At 45.8% G+C, this 21571-nt stretch overlaps 1 protein-coding gene across 2 annotated transcripts in view; it reads left to right on the top strand.

Annotated features, from left to right (window-relative positions):
• HMCN1 (hemicentin 1) overlaps window positions 1-21571 on the top strand; it is a 325809-nt gene that overhangs the window by 253043 nt on the left and 51195 nt on the right. For both annotated transcript variants that reach the window (XM_079980967.1, XM_079980966.1), the window contains 11 exons: window positions 1849-2127; window positions 4491-4687; window positions 5089-5170; window positions 7462-7598; window positions 8875-9016; window positions 10508-10652; window positions 13514-13641; window positions 14440-14596; window positions 17287-17408; window positions 19258-19422; window positions 21360-21467. In XM_079980967.1, the coding sequence (XP_079837093.1) occupies window positions 1849-2127; window positions 4491-4687; window positions 5089-5170; window positions 7462-7598; window positions 8875-9016; window positions 10508-10652; window positions 13514-13641; window positions 14440-14596; window positions 17287-17408; window positions 19258-19422; window positions 21360-21467 (1662 nt within the window). The remainder of the gene's footprint in view (window positions 1-1848; window positions 2128-4490; window positions 4688-5088; window positions 5171-7461; window positions 7599-8874; window positions 9017-10507; window positions 10653-13513; window positions 13642-14439; window positions 14597-17286; window positions 17409-19257; window positions 19423-21359; window positions 21468-21571) is intronic.

Here is a 21571-nt window from a genome sequence, read left to right as displayed (position 1 = left end):
GACCATAGGACTCACCGGACCATAGGGGGGGGGGTAGAACGGGGGGGGGATTCTCCCTCTCTCTGCTCAGCGCCCCTTCAGCAAAGCAGCAGGTGAAGCGGAGCCCCTTCCATTTCTCCTCCGGCTTGGCTGAAGGGGCGCTGCGCAGCTCTCCCTCTCTGCTGAAGCCAGGAGAGTCTTGCTCTCTCGGCTTCAGCAAAAGGAACCCAAAGCCTTTGGAGCGCAGCGCGAGTTCCCGCTGTGCTCTAAAGGCTTCAGGCGGCTATCCCTGAAGCCTGGAGAGCGAGAGGGGTCAGTGCGCACCGACCCCTCTTGCTCTCCAGGCTTCAGCGAAAGCAACGCGAAGCCTCCGGAGTGCGGAGGGAGCGCTTCGGGGGCTTCACGTTGCTATCGCTGAAGCCAAGGAGCCTGCATTCACTCCATAGGATGCACACACATTTCCCCTTAATTTTTGGAGGGGAAAAAGTGCGTCCTATAGAGCGAAAAATACGGTACTTAACATTTCTGTTCTGGACCTGAGTCAATTGCACCCCAAAGTGCCTCACAACTTCTATACTGACTTCCGTCTCAGAACCTCTTGTTTTCTTTATAGGTTTAAAGCTTTAATGTCTAAGGGTTTCACGTAAAATTTCAGTCCCCTTCTCAGGGTCTCTGGAGGAAAGAGATGAAAAAGCAGACACGCTAAGGAGGTGTGCTATTTCCATCCCCATCCTCCTCCCACATAATATTTTAGTATAATTTTTAATTGAAGGGCTTTTCCTATTATATTTCAGTAATCATGTTACAAACATAAAGTTTAAAAGCAGTTGCCTCTTTCAGCATATTCTTCCTGTTCAGTATCTTCTCTTCCTGTTGGCCCTTCAGAACAACAGGGTTTTAGCCCTTCAGAACAATTTGCTGAATACTTTAGCGCTGAGCGGGGACCGTGTACCGTATTTTTCGCTCTATAAGACACACTTTTCCCCCTCCAAAAATTAAGGGGAAATGTGTGTGCGTCTTATGGAGCAAATGCAGGCTCCTGAGAGCAAGACTCTCCTGGCTTCAGTGAAAGGAACCTGAAGCCTCCGGAGCACAGCGGGATTCCTGCTGCGTCTGGGAGCTTCGGGTTGCCTTCACTGAAGCCTGGAGAGCGAGAGGGGTTGGTGCGCACCGATCCCTCTTGCTCTCCTGGCTTCGCTTCGCTGGAGAGGTGATGCACAGTTTTCCCTCTCTGCGCAGCGCCCCTTCAGCGAAGCGGGAGAAGAAATAGAAGGGGCTCCGTTTCTCCTGCCGCTTCGCTGAAGGGGCGCTGAGCAGAGAGGGGGAGAATTATTTTTTCTTGTTCTCCCCCTCTAAAACAAGGTGCGTCCTATGGTCGGGTGCGTCCTATAGAGCGAAAATTACGGTGCCTTGTTAAACATGGTTTTCATGTTGAAAAGCAGCTCTCATGTGTCTTGTGAACACACTTCTTTTGTTGGCATTTTCATTTCCGTCTGTTCCTCGTGTTCCTCAGCTCACTTGTCCACATTGCTATTGTGGTGACCCATGCTATGTTGACACGGCTGCTCCAGATTTTGAGGGACCCTTGGGCCAGATACCTTTAATGGACTCCCTCGGGTAATCTGCCCCCTCAGCTCCCCATACCAGAGCCCACCCCATTCAGGAGGGTCCCCTTACCTTTGAGAGAGCCTTTGAAAGGGGGTGCTAGGGGAGGAGGGGGCAGGAAAGTCACCCAACTCTTCCACTGGTGGTTCTTAGGATCCTTGCCAAAAAAAGAAATTAGTTGACTAAAGTTTTGTCTTGAAATATATGCATATTTATATATTCACTGAATGCCATACTTGGAACCATGGTGTTTTCTCCATGCAGTATCACCAAACATAGACAGTGGTGGAGGAACAGAAGAAGTAACCGTTGTAAAAGGGAACCCAGTCTCTTTGGTGTGTTCGGCTGATGGAACACCAACCCCTAATATGTCATGGCTTAAAGACGGCCAATCTTTAAACTTCGATTTCCGCGTGTCTCTGGAAAACCAAGGAATGGGTCTTCACATAGCGAAGTCCGAGACTGATGACACAGCCAGATACACCTGTATAGCATCTAATGAAGCTGGGGAAGCCAACAAGCATTTCACTCTTAAAGTGCTGGGTAAGGATTCTTAACTTTTTTTTTGTAATTCAGTCTGACCAGGGAGACTTGGTGACTGAACTGAAGAGGTAAAGGTAAAGGAACCCGTGACTATTAGGTCCAGTTGTGGCCGACTCTTATGGTTGCGGTGCTCATCTCGCTTTATTGGCTGAGGGAGCCGGCGTATAGCTTCCAGGTCATGTGGCCAGCATGACTAAGCCGCTTCTGGTGAACCAGAGCAGTGCATGGAAACTCCGTTTACCTTCCTGCCGGAGTAGTACCTATTTATCTACTTGCACTTTGACATGTTTTCGAACTGCTAGGTTGGCAGGAGCCGGGACCGAGCAATGGGAGCTCACCCCGTCACAGGGATTCGAACCGCTGACCTTCTGATCGGCAAGTCCTAGGCTCTGTGGTTTAACCCACAGCACCACCCACATCCCAACAACAACCAAAACCTACAAAACACTGATTGGATCCAGAAGGCTTATCACAGCTATCGGCTAGCCAATACTGGGGGGGTATGGGTGTGGCTGGGACATGGGTGGCACTGTGGTCTCAACCACTGAGCCTCTTGGGCTTGTCGATTGGCGGTTCGAATCCCCGTGACAGACTGAGCTCCCGCTGCTCTGTCTCAGCTCCTGCCAACCTAGCAGTTCGAAAGTAGGCCAGTGCAAGTAGATAAATAGGTATCGCTGCAGCGGGAAGGTAAACGGCATTTCCATGGGCTCTGGTTTCCATCACGGTGTCCCGTTGCACCAGAAGTGGTTCAGTCCTGCTGGCCTCACGACCCGGAAAGCTGTCTTTGAACAAACGCCGGCTTTCTCGGCCTCTAAGCGAGATGAGTGCTGCAACTCCATAGTCACCTTTGACTGGACTTAACCGTCAAGGGGTCCTTTACCTTTTACTGTCTTGATAACCTCAAGGCTGTATTGCTGAGCTGCAGTGCACTTCTACTGGGGCTGTTGTTGGTACAAAATGCTGTAGCTAGGCTGTTTTGGGGAAGAGACTACTGAGAACATGTTGCACCTATTTTGAAAGAACTGCACTAGCTGCCTATATGCTGCCAAAGCAAAGGTCAAGGTACTTAGGTAGACCCTATACAGCATGGGACCTAGGTATTTTTCTGAGAACTTTCTCCCTTATAGGGTTCCTGTACGTTTAAAGCCAGGGAGAGATACTCTTGACCGTGCCTCACTTACCTGGCATTGGTATGTGGCAAGAAGGATAGAGCTCTCAAGCAGGCTGATTGTGGAACTTCCTCCATCTTCAAATATGGCTGATATGGGGCTCACCCACACTTAGCTTTAGCTCTGTGCTTTCTAGGTACAGTCAAACCTCAATTGTGAAACGTAATCCATTCCAGAAAACCGTTTGACTTCTGAAACGTTTGATAACCAAGGCACGGCTTCCGACTGGTTGCCAGAGCTTCTTGCTCTCAAGCAGAAGCTGCGTCAGAAATGAGATAACAAAATGAAAAAAAAACTATTTAAATACACTTTCCCAGAGAAACCAGAAGCATTTTTGCTAGGGATAACAGGGGATGAATTAAAAAAGGAAGATTACAAACTATTCATGTACGCAACGACCGCCACTAGAATCTTAGTGGCTCAGAAATGGAAACCCCAAGAAATCCCAACTTTAACGGAGTGGCAGACAAAAATGTTTGAATACATAGAACTGGTGAAATTGACTTATAAGATTCGGAACCAAAAAGAAGCAAAGTTCGAAAAGGATTGGAGTAAGTTTGTTGAATATACACGGAGTAATTGTAAGAATTTAAAAACTGTAGCAGGATTAATGTAAATCTTGTGATGTGGATGGAGTGTAAATAAGAAACTGTAAGAAAAGAATTGAGACATGAAAACTGTTGAAGGGATGGAAGGAAGTCCGGGCGCAATAAGGCACAGGGTAAATAAGAAGACATACAAATTTTTGAATGTAAGAGTATGTATTTTATTTGTTGTTGTTACAAAAAAGCAATAAAAAGTATTTGGGGGGGAAAGGAAGCTGTGTCAGACATTCAGGTTCCGAAAAACGTTCGAAAAGGGGAGCATTTACTTCTGGGTTTTCAGCATTTGGGAGCCAAAACGTTCAAAAATGGAGCCGTTCAAGAACCAAGGTTTGACTGACCAGGATCCACACTTTAAAGCTCTGTGTTCATGCACTCTCTCTCTCTTTTTGCCCTACCACTTTCCCTGCTCTTTAATGCTGAATCAGAACAAACTGCAATTTGGGCTTGCCAGTCTTAGGTCCAGTCTTAGAAATGATTCATACAACTACAGTGTCAGAATTGCTTCTTCACGTCTTCTTCCCAGACCGCTCCATTAACGTTTGGATACTTTCCTTTTGAGTAAAATTTATGAAAGTTTCTTCTTCCGCAGAGCCCCCTCAAATTAATGGATCAGGTCATCCTGAAGAAATTTCTATAGTAGTAAACAAACCACTGGAGCTCTTTTGTATTTCCGATGGCATTCCTATCCCCAAAATCACATGGATGAAGGATGGGCGCCCAGTGCCCCAGACTGATGATATTCGTATCCTGAGAGGGGGAGAGGTCCTTCGGATATCTAGTGCTCAGGTATCTGTAATACAACCATTCAGTTGTGGCCAATCTGTCCCCCCCCTTCCATTATTTTCTTGTTCAATAAGTCTCAAATCATCTCAAACAGAATTCAGTCAAATGTTTGAAACCTCACTGAAATCCAGGAAGTGTGTCCAGAATCCTTTTAATCTTCCAGTTTATCTTCCTTACTGTATTCTGACATTTCGTTTGTTGTCAGTTCTGCTTGTCTTCTCCCTCCTTCCCTTTCTGCCACATATAAAAGTAGATACACACTCTTTCTTCTTCCATCCATGCGATTGTATTCGTGCAGCACTGATTAATGGGCAATGTAGCCAAAATGGTTTTCCAACTACTGCCATTATTTGTGTTTAATTTGAATTTTATCCCTAACTGAGGCTGTCTGGATGTTCCTGCAGGTGGAAGACACTGGAAGATACACATGTTTGGCTTCAAGCCTTGCAGGAGATGATGACAAAGAATTTTTAGTAAGAGTACATGGTAAGGTTAACTGAAGAGTACAGTAGTAGGGGAGAAATCTCTAAATGCTTCTATTGCATGCTCAGTTTTCACCCACCTGTTTCTAAGGCTAGATATTGTGAAACATAACAGCCCTGGAAAAGATAGAAGAACACAGAATACCACTTCCAACTGGGATTTCTTGCTTTCTACTGAAACTGATTTCTGCCTCTTCAGAAGAGAGCAGTAAAATAGCCTAACTTGCCTGTATTCAGTAACAAAGATCAGCCAATAGAAAATGTGCCGACACAGCTTGTGAAAGTTAGGAATGCTCCAGAGTGCACAAATATCAAATTCACATTGGTTTGGCCCATAGACTGCACTCTAGAGCTCTGTTTATGTGACCGCCATGCAAATATCCAAAGTGTCTGTGTTTTTCAGAAGCCCTTTCTTTCTTAACCTGCCTGAAGCATCCCTGGTGGTGGTGGTGGTGGTTTGGTTATGAGTTTGAATAGACTATGCCCAGTGTATGTGCGGTAGAGGTTTGGCTGCATATGCATTACAGGGTCTGCTGAAACAGGATCACAAGCCCTTTAGAGCTGCCTTCCTCAACCTGATTGCCTGCCACTCATCTCTGAAATACAATACCCCTCAGCCCCAGCTAGCATGACCAATGGTCAGGGGTGGGAGATGATGGGAAATGTACAGTGGTACTGTGATAGGAATTTTATGGTCTTAGATATATGGTAATGTTCATAAGCGTACCAACCAAGCACGTACATAGATCAGCACAGGAAGACCAACCTGGAACCATTTTGATTCCTAAACTGAGCAAATGTTTTCTCTGCAAGGTCAAAGTGGGAAACCTTCCATTGTCTCTTTCCTCACAAATCCTGACTAAGGGCACATTTAAGATATGAATAGGGTGTGAGCCTGTGACCTGGCTCAGGAACTAAGTATTTATCATTACAAAAGACTAGCCAGGCTCCCCAGGCAATCCAGTCAAGTAACCTGCCAGACAGGAGATAAACAACAACAGGAGAAAAACAACATTCAAATTTCTGCTTTAAGACCGCCTTTTCTGTGATGTAGGTATGATGTATCTGAGGGGTGGTCTTAGGTTACACCCCTTCTGTGATGTATGTATGATGTTTCTGGGGTGGTCTTGATCTACAGGGTGGCAATTTCAAAAGTCTTTATAAGGCTTTGTGTGCCATTTTTCTGGGTTCCTCCTCCTCTCCTGCGGGTGAGGGGAGCACCCTGTTGCAACAGATCAATAAAGATCAAGCTTACTAGTTGCTTTGCTTATCAATATTCTCTGGTTGGCATCTGTTATCTTCTCCTACCAATAGGGAACCTACGTAAAGACTCAATATGGGCTCTTGAATACACCATAAGGGAAAAGGGCAATTTTTGTTTACAACAGTACCTCTGGTTAAGAACTTAATCCGTTCCGGAGGTCCGTTCTTAAGCTGAAACTGTTCTTAACCTGAGGTACCACTTTAGCTAATGGGACCTCCCACTGCCGCAGCCCGATTTCTGTTCTCATCATGGGGCAAAGTTCTCAACCCGAGGTACTACTTCCTGGTTAGTGGAGTCTGTAACCTGAAGCATTTGTAACCTGAGATACCACTGTAATCCAAAACATCTGGAGGGCACAGGGTTGGGGAAGGTTGCTTTAGAGCAAACAATTATAGAGGGAACCATTATAAAGATCAAATTATCTTGGTTGAGAACATGCTGGAGAGGTAACCAGCATTTGGCGATAGGAGATTTGCCGATCAATTAAGGCTGTTCTACATGAACATCATGTGACAGTTATATGGGCTGAATTGGTTCATGTTGGTTCATTGGTTCATGTTAGGAGAATCAGTCCTTGGGGTATGAACCTGAGCTGAACCAGGCTATATAGATCTAAACTAGAACTTTGAATTAGCCTGGAAACTTAATTGGTAGCCCGTGCATTTGTGTCAGAATTAGTATTATATGTTTGGACTGTTCTACCCCAGTCAACAATTTGGCCACTGAATTCTACACTAGCTGAAATTTCCAAGCCATTTTCAGAGGCAGCCACATGTATAACACATTGCTAAAACCCAACATAGTTGTTATTAGAGTATAGGCAACCAAAGTTAGCCACGGAATACATGTAATAGCACATGCCTCTTGCACAAAGCATGACCTTCATTTTGAGAATTGCCTATAGGAAGCGTAACTTACCTTGAGGTATGCAAAATTTCATAGCAGCTAGAGGTTCACAAACTTTTGGCAACTTCCTGCTAAGTAAATTAAGTTTTCGTTTCCCATTATTTGCTATGATTTTTCTCTGACAGTTCCCCCTAATATTGCTGGCACAAGCAATCCTCAGAATCTCAGTGTGCTGCAGAACAGGCAGATTATACTGGAGTGCAAATCAGATGCAGTGCCGCCTCCTACAATCACATGGCTGAAAAATGGGGAAATTATGCAGGTATGTGTTTTTCCCTTAAGAGCTGTTGTTCTCAGTCTGCCCCCAAACCTTTCGCAGATGCTCAAACTGCATGCATAGTGGTGACTGAGGTTTGAACCAGCCAGGAGTGTTCCTGCTTCCCAGTTGCAGATTTATTTTATTTTATTTTATTTTATTTTATTTTATTTTATTTTATTTTATTTTATTTTATTTTATTTTATTTTATTTTATTTTATTTTATTTTATTTTATTTTATTTTATTTTATTTTCATCCTGCCCATCTGGCTGGGTTTCCCCAGCCACTCTGGGCAGCTCCCAACAGAATATTAAAAATAGAATCAAACATTAAAAACTTTCCTAAACAGGGCTAGTGTGGTGTAGTGGTTAAGAGCGGTAGGCTCGTAATCTGGGGAACCGGGTTCGCGTCCCCGCTCCTCCACATGCAGCTGCTGGGTGACCTTGGGCTAGTCACACTTCTCTGAAGTCTCTCAGCCCCACTCACCTCACAGAGTGTTTGTTGTGGGGGAGGAAGAGAAAGGAGAATGTTAGCCACTTTGAGACTCCTTCGGGTAGTGATAAAGCGGGATATCAAATCCAAACTCTTCTTCTTCTTCTACCTTCAGATGTCTTCTAAAACTCATATAGTTGTTTATTTCCTTGACATCTGACGGGAGGGCGTTCCACAGGGTGGGCGCCACTGCTGAGAAGGCCCTCTGCTTGGTTCCCTGTAACCTCACTTCTTGCAGGGAGGGAACCACCAGAAGGCCCTCGGAGCTGGACCTCAGTGTCCGGGCCGAGTGATGGGGGTGGAGACGCTCCTTCAGGTATATCATTTATGTTTGCATGGGGACCCACAGACAGGGAGCCTCGTGCATGTAGGTCTGATCCCTACAGTTTGTACATCTCAATTTTATGGTGCATAGTCTGCATGAATAGTCCATGTGCATTGGGCTTTACATATGGAGATCCCATCAAAGTGAAGCATATGATCTACGTTCCCACCCCACCCCAGTCTGAAACCAGGGCATGGTGTTGGGGGAATATGACGAAGCAACCTTTCTGAAGCTAAGCAAACCTTGGTCTCGTCAGTGCCTGGATGGCTGACCTTTGGGATCTCATGTAAGTCCTCTTGAGTTTCATGATGCAAGAAAGGCGGACTACAAAAATACCTGTGCGCTGTTCTTAACCATTACCACCACATTCTCACTGTATTGCTTCCCATCTTGTGAGCAAGTACATTGTTGATTCTGTACCTTGGGGGAAAAATAACTTCAGCTTGTGGAAACTCTCTTATCAGGCAACGGCCCGGGTGCGCATCTTGTCTAGTGGGAGATACCTTCAGATCAATAACGCTGACCTAAGTGATGCAGCAAGCTACACCTGTGTGGCAAGTAATGTCGCAGGTGAAACTACAAGAGAATTCGTATTAGCTGTAAACGGTAAGAAAAGGAAACGTATTCCTACGCAAGCTTTGCATAGTTGATGACGTGAGAGAATGCCAAGCGCATTAGTAAACGTTGCATCAGGACACAGTAACCGTTTTATTTCATGGTGGAAATAATGTTTACACAGCAGCCATTTTTGACCACAAATGCATGTGGCAACAGGTATATATGCACAATACAGTTTTGTGACTCTGAGATTGTTCCTTTATTCCTTGAATGAAAGAAAAGTGACGGAGTTTTCGTTGAATTCCATCGCTTTATACGACAAGTGAGGGACTACACGTATGAATTTATTTATTGCATTTATATACGGCCTTTCTGCAGAGGCACCTAAGGCCATTTTGCAATTTTAAAAATTAGAATAAACAAGGCTACAAACTATTCTTAGGCCAACTTCAGTCTGAAAACTCTCCTGTTCCACCAGGGCTATGCAGGCAATTAAGAGTACACCCCAGCAATGGTCTGTTGATGTTTGCTTTTAATTTCTGTTTGCTTTTAACTTTTTATGATTTTATGTTTTTATGTTGTTGTAAACCACTCTGATATTCTTTTATTTTATTTTTTGTAATAATATTTTATTCATTTTTCCAACAAATACTTTTTTACTCACCAAAAACTTTTTATAGAGACTAGAAAGGGTTTCCAGTCTTCTTTAAAAGATTCTAAATTTGTATATTTTATGACAGTCATCAGTTTTCCCATCTCTGCATATTCCAAGGTGTTTATCAACCATTCTCCAAGGGTGTTCTCTCTTCCTACCATTTCTGTGCATAAAGAATCCTTGTTGCTGTAGTCCCATACATAAATACCATTGAGGCTTCCTTTGGTAATATTCTTTTATGAAAAAGCGGTATATAAAAATGTTTATAAATAAGTAAGTAAGCTCCCTGACCCGTACCTATTTGCTTCTGCCTTCCCTTACGTTTAGTTGCTGATTGTCTCCAGGGATAGAAGGTAGGGTTAAATTAACCATGCAATATAGGCCTAAGGGACGCGGGTGGTGCTGTGGGTTAAACCACAGAGCCTAGGACTTGCCGATCAGAAGGTTGGCAGTTCGAATCCCTGTGACAGGGTGAGCTCCCGTTGCTCGGTCCCTGCTCCTGCCAACCTAGCAGTTCGAAAGCACAAAGTGCAAGTAGATAAATAGGTACCGCTCTGGCGGGAAGGTAAACGGTGTTTCTGTGCGCTGCTCTGGTTCGCCAGAAGCGGCTTAGTCATGCTGGCCACATGACCCGGAAGCTGTACGCCGGCTCCCTCTGCCGATAAAGGAGATGAGCGCTGCAACCCCAGAGTCGGACACGACTGGACCTAATGGTCAGGGGTCCCCTTACCTACAGGCCTAATATCAAATTCTATTAAATGAAGCAGAGTTTTAGAAGATGACTTTACATCCAACCCCATGTGTTCAGGGATGGCAGAAAATCCCATGTTTAATGGAAGGCAAGCAGTTCTTCTAATACTTCCTGGAATTCTCCTTTTATACAGTTGCTCCTACAATCAAGGGTGGTCCTCAGACCGTGACAGTGAATATTAATATGTCGGCTGTCTTGGAGTGTGCTGCGGAAGGCATACCAGCCCCAAGGGTTTCATGGAGAAAGGATGGAACCCTTTTTGCAGAAAACAATGCAAGGTAATGATGAGTTGGAGGAGCAGACAGAATCTGTGTGTACACACCATGTTTTGAAGCACCACCCTCCCCAGGTGCTGGGAACTAGCGCTGAGAGGGGTAAACTACCATAAACATGTGTCTTTGGGGTGGAAACTGTCAGTTTGCATTTCTTGGCGCAGAAAGTATTGATCTGATGTCTAGAGATCTTTCTTATTCTACTGGATGGGGCAAAGAGTCCACCTAGAACAGCAACCCTGTTTCCAGGGTGGAGCCAGTGTGGTGTAGTGGTTAAGAGCGGTAGTATCGTAATCTGGGGAACCGGGTTCACGTCTCTGCTCCTCCACATGCAGCTGCTGGGTGACCTTGGGCTAGTCAAACTTCTCGGAAGTCTCTCAGCCTCACTCACCTCACAGAGTGTTTGTTGTGGGGGAGGAAGGGAAAGGAGAATGTTAGCCGCTTTGAGACTCCTTAAAGGGAGTGAAAGGCGGGGTATCAAATCCAAACTCTTCTCTTCTTCTTAATTCAAGAGGGTTCTGGAAGTTTCTGTGTGTGAAAGAAATAAGCAGAAGGTTCATGATGTTTGGGTTATTCCTTCATAGAAGCTGAGTAAATTGTCTCTGTTATCTCCACTGTCAAGGTCATGCTGACTATTAAAAGAGGCCAGAAGAAGCCTGGGTTTCACTTTCTCTTTGTATCTCACTTCCTTCTGGTGTGGTATTCTTTATATAGTGTAAAGTTTTAGTCTTATTATAAGTTACTATACATTGAAGTTAAGTCTGCTGCAACTGGATTTCTTAGGGACAGTGCCAATCCTGAATGTTTTGGATTTGTGACCATTTGCCTTCAGTAGCAGTAAAAATCTCCTGGATGAAATTTTAATTGCCTCTGGTCTATTTTGGGGGGATCCTGCAACGTGTTTAAGTTTTTACTCTGCTAACTATACGTCAGAGATCTGCTCTGGATCAATACTGAGTAGAATTCTATGACTTTAAATTCTTTGCTTTAAATTCCACATGCTGGTGACAAATAGGGAGTGGTTGTTCCATTCATTCCCTCCTTGCCAGCTCCCCAGAGGCATCTGGCTAGCATGGTTGGAAACAGGGTTCCTGGCCTAGGTTGACCCTTTGCCCCATCCAGTAGGGCAGAGGGATCCAGCACTATGACCAATGGTCAGGAGTGATGAGTGTTGGGACTCCACAAATCTGGAGGTCACCATGTTGCAGAAGCAGGAGTTATTAATCTTTAATAAAGTTTGATTACCTTGGACTAATGGTCAAATATACCTCATTGTTATTTTAATTTGTTAAAAAATAAACGGGGGCCTGTTTGACTCAATTTTTTTAAAAAAAATATATATTAATAAGGTGTTTTTATTTACAAGTGCAGGGACACAGGTGGCGCTGTGGGTTAAACCACAGAGCCTAGGGCTTGCCGATCAGAAGGTCGGCGGTTCGAATCCCTGTGACGGGGTGAGCTCCTGTTGCTCGGTCCCTGCTCCTGCCCACCTAGCCGTTCGAAAGCACACCAAGTGCAAGTAGATAAATAGGTACCGCTCCAGCGGGAAGGTAAACAGCATTTCCGTGCGCTGCTCTGGTTCGCCAGAAGCGGCTTAGTCATGCTGGCCACATGACCCAGAAGCTGTACGCCGGCTCCCTCGGCCAATAAAGCGAGATGACCGCCGCAACCCCAGAGTCGGCCATGACTGGATCTAATGGTCAGGGGTCCCTTTACCTTTACCTTATTTACAAGTGCAGGTTGGTTGATTTATATGATCGGCTTCAGTGGCTTTACTTTTTGTAGTATAAGAATAGATGTCAGGGACTGGGCAGAGGAGGAATGGTAGAGTCCGCCTCCCCAGCCTGACCTTCCAGAGTAGAAGACAGTTCAGAATTACAACGGGTTTCGAGGGAGATCACAGCTCAGAGGCAGATGAGGGGAGAAGCTGGGAAATAATGGGAGAGGAAGAAGAAGAATCACCAGAGGGGCAACAACTGTCGGACACAGTGTCTTTAGAAAGCATTCCGGACCTCCCCTCTTTCAGAACCCGCTGAGCATTGAAAGTAGGAGAGCAAGGAGCTCAAAGGCAGAGGGCACTTCTCAGCACCCATAGTGATGACACATGAGGGAGAGGGTGGAGATTGACTTGGGACAACGCCATTATTCCAAGAGGCTATATTCCCAAGCCTCTCTCTGTGAATATTGAATAAAAAGCAGTTGGTAAGGACTTTTCCTTGTCTTATCCGTTCCTGGCAACCTGCTCTTGAGGTTGGTTCCTCTGCCGCCTGACTGTATTTTTCGCTCTATAAGACGCACCAGACCATAAGACGCACCTAGTTTTTGGAGGAGGAAAACAAGAAAAAAAATATTCTGAATCCCAGAAGCCAGAACAGCAAGAGGGATCTGGCTTCTGGGATAGCCTCTTGCTGTTCTGGCTTCTGGGGTAGCCACGCGAAGCCTCTCCTGGACAGCAGGATGAAGGCTCCCCCTGCCTGGAAGAGTTTGCACGTGGCAGAGCTGCCCTCTGTCCCTTCCCCCACCTCCCACAAAAGCCAGGGATAGCTGTGTGAAGCCAGAAGCTAGAACAGCGCTCTCGCTGTTCTGTCTTCTGGAATAGCCGCGCAGCCTGCATTCGCTCCATAAGACGCACACACATTTCCCCTTACTTTTTAGGAGGGGAAAAGTGCGTCTTACAGAGCGAAAAATACGGTAATCTGATTTCAGCGTACTACATCTTGACGCAAGGACTCGGTTCAAAGACGGGCTTCCCTTTCTCCTGAAGCTTCCAAATCGCTCCTTTCAGCATCCATTAGAAAAAGATCCTCTGAACGGGGAGATTATTGTTGCGCGTGTCTGTGTTTTGAATCTTCTGTGTTTTGTTTTAGATATTCCGTGTCAGACAACGGATCCCTTCATATACATTCAGCACATGTTACCGACACGGGGCGCTATCTTTGTATGGCAACCAATGTGGCTGGCACTGAGCGCAAGCGAATTGACCTGCACGTCCATGGTAACTATGCGCTTCTACAGATAAGCATACGAAAGAAGAGTATATGTGTTAACAGTCTCATTTCCCTTTATCTGAATAAATGAGATTGCTGGTCTTTGTGTTTGTTTGCTGTTTCTCCCAATGCCATCTTCCAGATAAAATCTGTCATCTGTATCATGAACATGTCAGTTTGCATTTATTGGTGCAAAAGGTATTGATCTGATGTGTAGAGATCCTTCCTATTCTAATTAATTCAAAAGGGTTCTGGAAGCTTCTCTGTGTGAAAGAAACAAGCAGAAGGTTCCTGTTGTTTGGGTTATTCCTTCAGAGAAGCCGAGTACAGCTGGTTTAAACTGGCTCTGTTATTTCTTTCTGTCAAGGTCATGTTGACTATAAAAGTAGGGCCAGAAGGAACCTGGGTTTTACTCTTTTCTATCTCTCTTTCCAAGTCTGTGGTGTTCTGTATAAAGTATACTTAGTGTTAAGGTTTAGTTTTATTATAAGTTATTGTAAGTTTAAGTTAAGTCTGCTGCAACTGTATTTCTTATAGACAGTGCCAATCCTGAATGTATTGGATTTCTGACCATGATGCTCATTTGCCTTCAGCGGCAATAAAGCTCTGCTGGATGAAATACAATTTCTCCTGGTCTATTTTTTGGGAATCCTGCAACGTGTTTAAGTTTTTGCTCTGCTGACTATACACTGGAGCTCTGCTCTGGATCAATATTGAGTAAAATTCCATGACAGATATTCCCTGCATTCAGATTGTTCCTTACCAGTACCTTGATAAAGATTAATGTGTGCGCTTTTCTCCACTAGTTCCTCCATCTGTTGCTCCTGGGCCTGGCAACATTACAGTAACTGTGAATGTCCAGACCACCCTGCCGTGTGAGACCACAGGGATCCCTAAGCCAGCAGTAATCTGGAAGAAGAACGGACAGCTCCTTAATGTAGATCAGAATCAGAACACATTCAGGTGAAATATACTATCTCTGTTGTTTGTGTCGAGCCATTAGCGCATGGGTAGGCAACCTAAAGCCCGGGGGATGGATCCGGCCCAATCACCTTCTAAATCCTGGCTGCGGATGGTCCAGGAATCAGCGTGTTTTTACATGAGTAGAATGTGTGCTTTTATTTAAAATGCATCTCTGGGTTATTTGTGGGGCATAGGAATTTGTTCATTTCCCCTCACCCCCCAAAAAATATAGTCTGAGGGACCGTGGACCGGCCCCCTGCTGAAAAAGTTTGCTGACCCCTGCATTAGTGCATACACTGCACTTTGTAGAGAGAAAACCAAAAAGTGCTCATTCAGTATGGATTTTAGCAGTGGGGAATTTATATTTTCCCATTTATCTTGTATTTTAGAATTGCCTAGACTCAACCCAAACAATTGCAACAAACCCTTCATAAAAGGTATTTTGAAGCAACCGGTCACAGTCGCTGGCAGTGCTTTGTGTCTCTTACTCTTATTAGACAGCTTAATAAAAACTGCCTTGTCAAATTGCTTAGAATTCCTGCAGCAACTTTCATTCAGAAACTTCATTATGAAAGTGCATTTTACACCTTGGCAATGTTAGATGGCAGCTGCAAAGACCACAGGCTGCTTCTGGTTTCTGAATTATTTGGGGGATGCTTTCGCCTCACATGATGCCAAAGAGCCTGATTCTAAATTCCAGGCAAGGTAGTCATGCCTAGGTAGATTAAGAGAAGCCTAAACTCTTTTTTATCAGTTTGTTTTTCTTAAAGACTGGAAAGGAATTTGTTGGGATATTTTAGGAGGTATAGGATAGCCCCTCTGAAAATCCAAGCCAAAAATAATTTTGGATTCCAATCTATGTTCTAATGGTTATTTTTAGGTCTGCTTTGCAGCCAATCCAAGGACCTGTAAACAAACTCCTGCGTTGCAATATAGACAAGCTGAACAAAATAACACAACACGATGGCCAATAACAATGGCACTAAACACTATATTTTTAGACTAATACAAATGATCAGAAATTGCAACCAAAGTCTCTAAATCTTCTTCAGCAGTCACGGTAGAATAATTCAAAAGTTCGATATATACATAATCTGTCACCTAATGTCGCCGGAACAGAGTTTCCGCGTAACCAATCTGTTTCGTTCAATGCTTCATCAGCCAGACTTGTAAGAATTAATATGAGAAGGATGCAGTTCAATTTCTTAACAAGCCAATCTTACATGTAAAAAGGTAAAGGGATCCCTGACCATTAGGTCCAGTCGTGACCGACTCTGGGGTTGCAGTGCTAATCTCGCTTTACTAGCCGAGGGAGCTGGCGTCCAGCTTCCAGGTCATGTGGCCAGCATGACTAAGCCACTTCTGGCGAACCAGAGCAGCGCACGGAAATGCCATTTACCTTCCCGCCGGAGCGGTACCAAATTATCTACTTGCACTTTGACGTGCTTTCGAACTGCTAGGTTGGCAGGAGCAGGGACTGAGCAACGGGAGCTCACCCCGTTGCGGGGATTTGAACCGCCAACCTTCTGATTGGCAAGTCCTAAGCTCTGTGGTTTAACCCACAGCGCCACCCGCGTCCCTTACATGTAAGTAGATATAAATGCTGTAGGAAATATGCTCTGGATCAGTGCTCATGTGATACTGTAATCACTGATCACATGAGCACTAATTGATCAAGATTGGCTGATGAAGCATTGAACGAAACAGACTGGTTATCCGGAAACTTTGTTCCGGTAACATTTGGTGACAGATTATGTATATATTGAACTTTTGAATTATTTTGAATTATTCTACCGCGACTGGTGAAGAAGATTTAGAGACTTTGGTTGCAATTTCTGATTGTTTGTATTAGTTTAACATAGTGTTTAGTGCCATTGTTCTTGGCCATCGTGTTGTGTGATTTTGTTCAGCTAATCTAAGGATCTGAGCAGATCAAAGGATTCCCAGAGGCCACTGAGGTCATCATTCTTTTGCATTGATCATGATCAATCTTCATCCCACAAATTGGGCCCGATTCCCACTTCTCTATATCATGACTTCCTACAGCAGGGATGGGCAAACCCCAGCCTGCAGATGCATCTTGGTCATTGCAGGGGGTTGGACTAGATGACCCTTGCGGTTCCCTTCCAACTCTACAATTACATGATTTTAGGCCGATCTTGATAAGGAGCTGGCCCATGGGGCCAAAAAGGGTTTCTTGCTCCTGTTCTAGGGCCAAGTGATTGGCATGAAGTTGGCAAGGGCCAAATCCAGATCAATTGGACATAAGACTGTGAATATTCTGGAGCTCAATCTGAAGTGAATCCTTGGGAACCACGTCTCTAAATCTTTCAACAGAATCAGAATTACTGTGGGATTTGGTGGTAATGCCTGCCCCCTAGGCCAGGGTTTCCCAAACTTGGGTCCCCAGCTGTTGTGAGACTACAACTCCCATCATCAGTGACCACTGGTCCTGCTACCTAAGGATGATGGGAGTTGTAGTTCAAGAACAGCTGCGGACCCCAGTTTGAGGAACCTGGTAGTCGAAAATGTCTTGGAGGTGGTGCATGAAATGCTTTGCAGCTTAGTGTCGCTATAGTTCGCTTTCACTATTGAATGTCAGCATTGGGGTATTTATTTCAGTAACTTTAGGGACTGTGGCATTTCTGCTCAAACACAGCAATGAGTTTAACCCCTTGCTCTTTCTGCAGGCTTCTGTCTTCAGGGTCACTGGTAATAATTTCTCCCACCGTAGATGACACTGCGCTCTATGAATGTATGGTATCAAATGAAGCAGGCGAGGATCAAAGAGCAATTGCTCTCATCGTACAAGGTACAGTATTGCGACACTGTCAAAACGTCTCCATGGGAGCTCTTGAAACTCTGAGGCCATTGCTGTGCAGAGAGACAGTGTGTTGAGGAAGGGCTAGGAAGGGAGCTTTCAATGTTCAGCTCTGGGCCCTTCTGATTCATTCAGTTACAAAACCTTTCCTCCTTTCTGCACAAAATAAAGGTCTGTGACGGGGACGCAGGTGGCGCTGTGGGTTAAAGCCTCAGCGCCTAGGACTTGCCGATCGAAAGGTCGGCAGTTCGAATCCCTGCGGCGGGGTGCGCTCCCGCTGCTCGGTCCCAGCGCCTGCCAACCTAGCAGTTCGAAAGCACCTCCGGGTGCAAGTAGATAAATAGGGACCGCTTACCAGCGGGAAGGTAAACGGCGTTTCCGTGTGCGGCTCTGGCTTGCCAGATGCAGCTTTGTCACGCTTGCCACGTGACCCGGAAGTGTCTCCGGACAGCGCTGGCCCCTGGCCTCTTAAGTGAGATGGGCGCACAACCCCAGAGTCTGTCAAGACTGGCCCGTACGGGCAGGGGTACCTTTACCTTTACCTTTAAAAGTCTGTGACGTTAACATATGAGAGTGCTGGAGGTGAAATAGTTAATCAGGTTACCCAATCAGAACCCAGGGGGGTGGAGTCAGAGGGACTATAAAACAGCTCTGGGAGGGGCAAAGGGGGGAGTTTGTTGGGAGTTGGGTGGTTGGTTGCAGTGGGAGTGAGTTGGGATAGAGTCTGTGGGTAAGTTGAGTTAGTGTAGCAAAATAAGCTGAGTCAGGAACAGTTAGGAGCTAGGAAGACAAGTAAATATCTGAGAGGTGGTTTAGTGAGTGAGAGCAGATAGTGGAAGTTATAGGTCTGGATAGGCAACCCCATGATTGTAAATAACCAATACAGTTTATGAAACCACACGCTTGTTAAACTGCAATAAATAAACAGAAGTTTATGATCTAATTTAACCCTGACTAGACACAGTATCGTACCAGGTAGAGCCTGGGTGGTGGCAGAATAAAGTGGTGGCACAGGGATCAATAGACAGTGAAACATCCGGGGACCCTGTGTGATCGCCACAGGGTCAAATGACAAGTGTGTCATGAATCTCAGCCCCTTCGGTACAGCGTGGTGTGCATGTGTTTTGCAAATAGTGTAGCACTCCCAATTCAAATTGGGACACTAGTTTGGGGTGAGGTGGGAGTTCTTTAAGCCATTGCATCTGGGCCATGCCTACAGTTTCCATTGCCAACATGTGTCCCACTGAAATGAATTCGCTAGGTTTTTAGCAATACAAGTGAGAAGCCCCAGATCTGACTTGGACTTATTGTCTAAGCCAGGGGTCGGCAAGGCTTACCTTGCCTGGGCCAGTTCACTGCCACAGAGCCCCCTCCGTGGGTTGGATTGCGGGTGTGTGTGAGTGCGCACACCCGCAATTTCTGGCGCCTGCGTCTGTGCTGATGCGATTTCCAGCACCGCAAAAGCAAGTCCCCACACTGCGCTGGTTTAGCGCAGTGCACGGGGACTCGCCAAGTGGGCGGCTCAGTTCAGGGGCAGCTCGGGGGCCGGTAAAATGACCCCTGTGGCCTGCTTGTGGCCTATGGGCCTTAGGTTGCCGACCCCTGGTCTAAGCAAAGGGTTAAAGACTCCCTGCTCCATACATTAGGGTTCTAATCTAGCTAGAGAGCCTGTTGTTTATAGCTATGAAACAGACTCTTGTATGACATGTATTGTATTGTACATTTTATGTCCCTCAATTTGTTCTTATTCAGCTGGCCATTCAATGCAGTCTGTCCAAGATAACATCACAACAGTGTGAATGATCAGCAGTTTTATTTTCCTTTATTTTCCTTACTTCAGTGCCTCCATCCTTGGCAGACGAAGCTGCAGATCTATTGGTAACCAAGTCATCTCCAGTCATGATTCCCTGCAGTGCCTCGGGTGTTCCTTCGCCCACAGTCCACTGGACCAAGGACGGAATAAGGCTTCTTCCTCGGGGAGATGGCTACAGAATTCTGTCTTCAGGTTTACAACGATTCTGAACCCCTCCAGGAATTTTATATTCATGTATTTAGGCGTGTTCATGACAACGGGCGGTATTAAACAAGTCGATCATCTAGTGCAAGGATTTCTGCTTGTGTAATGGAAGTTTCCTTTCCCTTTAGTCTTCTTGTGCCCTCCCCAGATCTGCTCCGAAAGATTAGGGGCATGGGGAAGGGGTACAGTGAGAAGAGAGGGATGGGAAGTTCTGTTGTGCAGCCCAAACTCCTTACAATAGTGGATCCGCTTCAATGAATACTGCTCGCTTTCATTTTCATTTCTGTTTGGGCCAGAACCTTTGGCTGAGACTTCACATTTTTGTGTTGGGTAATTTCCATTTCCAAATGCTGGGCTGCCATTTCTCCACTGGAAAAAGGCATCAAGAGGGTGTGATTTGCATAAGAAAAAATAACTGAGAGGGGGGAATGGGGTGCTTAATCTTTCCCAGGCCCAGCCACCATGTCTTGCTGGTCTTCCTCCCACAGCTGATTTTTCTTCCACCCAGCTTCCAGAACCACTTTTGTGTGCGATGGGAACCCAAGTGTGGAATCCTGCCATGAGAAAAAATGGAGGGGTGGTGAGGTGAATTTGCAGGGGGAAGTGGGGTTCAGGGTAAAGCATCGCTGCCCCCGGCCATCCAAATGAGAAGTGACAGCCAGACCCTTTAGATATGCAAGTTTATGAGTAACACGTCGTTCTAGCCAAGGACTCCAGACATAAACCGTAATATTCACATGCCTAAGAGTTGCACACTGCATTTTAAACTTCCTATCTATGTATTTTTGTTGCTTTCCTTCCATCAGCGTTCTAGTGAACTTTGCTGCCTTAGTCTTGGAATGTAGCTGTGTCCCAAAAGGAAAGAGGATAGAAGAACCTCTTTCTATCACACTGGAGCCTTTTTGATAAAGGAGCCAATGTTAAGGAAGGCACCCGTGAGAATGCTTTTGCTCCACTCCCAGTGGCCAGTGTCCACTAGCTGGTGTGCCAACTTCACTTTCTCAAAGTGCCTGGGAACTGAACTTGAACTGCCTGAGAACTGCAAGGACCCCTAATCACTGTTGAGCTACCATATTTTTACATGTACAGTGGTACCTCGGGGTGCAAACGGGATCTGTTCCGGAGCCCCGTTCGCATCCTGAATGGAATATAAGACGCAACGGCGTGTCTGTGCAGGTCACATTTTGCCGCTTCCGCACATGTGCGTGACATCGTTTTGAGCATCTGTGCATGCGCGAGCAGTGAAACCCGGAAGTAACGCGCACCGTTACTTCCGGGTTGCTGCGAAGCACAACCCAAAAGCACTCAACCTGAAGCACATTCAACTCGAGGTATGACTGTATTGGACGAGGTTTTTTGACTCAAAAATCACGTCAAAAAACTGGGGTCATCCAATACACGGATAGTGGCATGGCAGTGGGGAGAAGCGGCACACCACCAGCCATTCGGTTGGTGGGAGTGTGGCTTCCCCTGATGCTGCAGCGAGTGGGGAGCGATCTGAGGGGAGCTTCTTGCCCGCAGCTGTGGGGGGGGGGGGGAGAGAAGCTATGAGCTGCCAGCCAGCCAGCTCTTTGATGGGAGTGCAAATTCACCCGATGCCGCCGCACAGGGGAAGCACCCCCTGGATCGTTTCCCATGCGCAGAAGGCATCGGGGAGGTTGCGCTCCTGCAAACCGGATAGCCGGAGGGAGCGCAAATTCACCCGATGCCGCTGCGCATGGGAAACGATCTAGGGAGTGTTTCCTGACCGCAGCTGCGTGGGGGGAAGAGGCTCAACAACTTTGGACCATCTCCCCTCATTTTCTTAAAATTTAGTCCCCCAAAATGGGGGGAAAGGTCTTATACAAGGGGGCGTCTAATAGACGGAAAAGTACGGTATTCCTGCTGCAGCTTGCATCTTTAAACTTTCCCACCTATTCCTGCAGGTACTATTGAAATTGCTGCTGCGCAACTGGACCATGCGGGGAAGTACACTTGCACTGCGCGGAATGCTGCTGGCTCTGCCCACAGACATGTGACTCTTCATGTACAGGGTGAGGTGGGAACTTGTATATTTCTTGCCTATCTGAAAGTGAACTATCGCCCCAGCTAGGGCTGGATTAAAGCATGCCACTGTTTGAGGCAAACAAGCAAAAGA

The sequence above is a fragment of the Podarcis cretensis genome (assembly GCF_951804945.1).
Source record: "Podarcis cretensis genome assembly, chromosome: 6".
In the NCBI taxonomy this organism is placed as follows: Eukaryota; Metazoa; Chordata; class Lepidosauria; order Squamata; family Lacertidae; genus Podarcis; species Podarcis cretensis.
The sequence above is the reverse complement of the archived record's forward strand: the minus strand, read 5'-3'. Positions and strand labels throughout refer to the sequence as shown.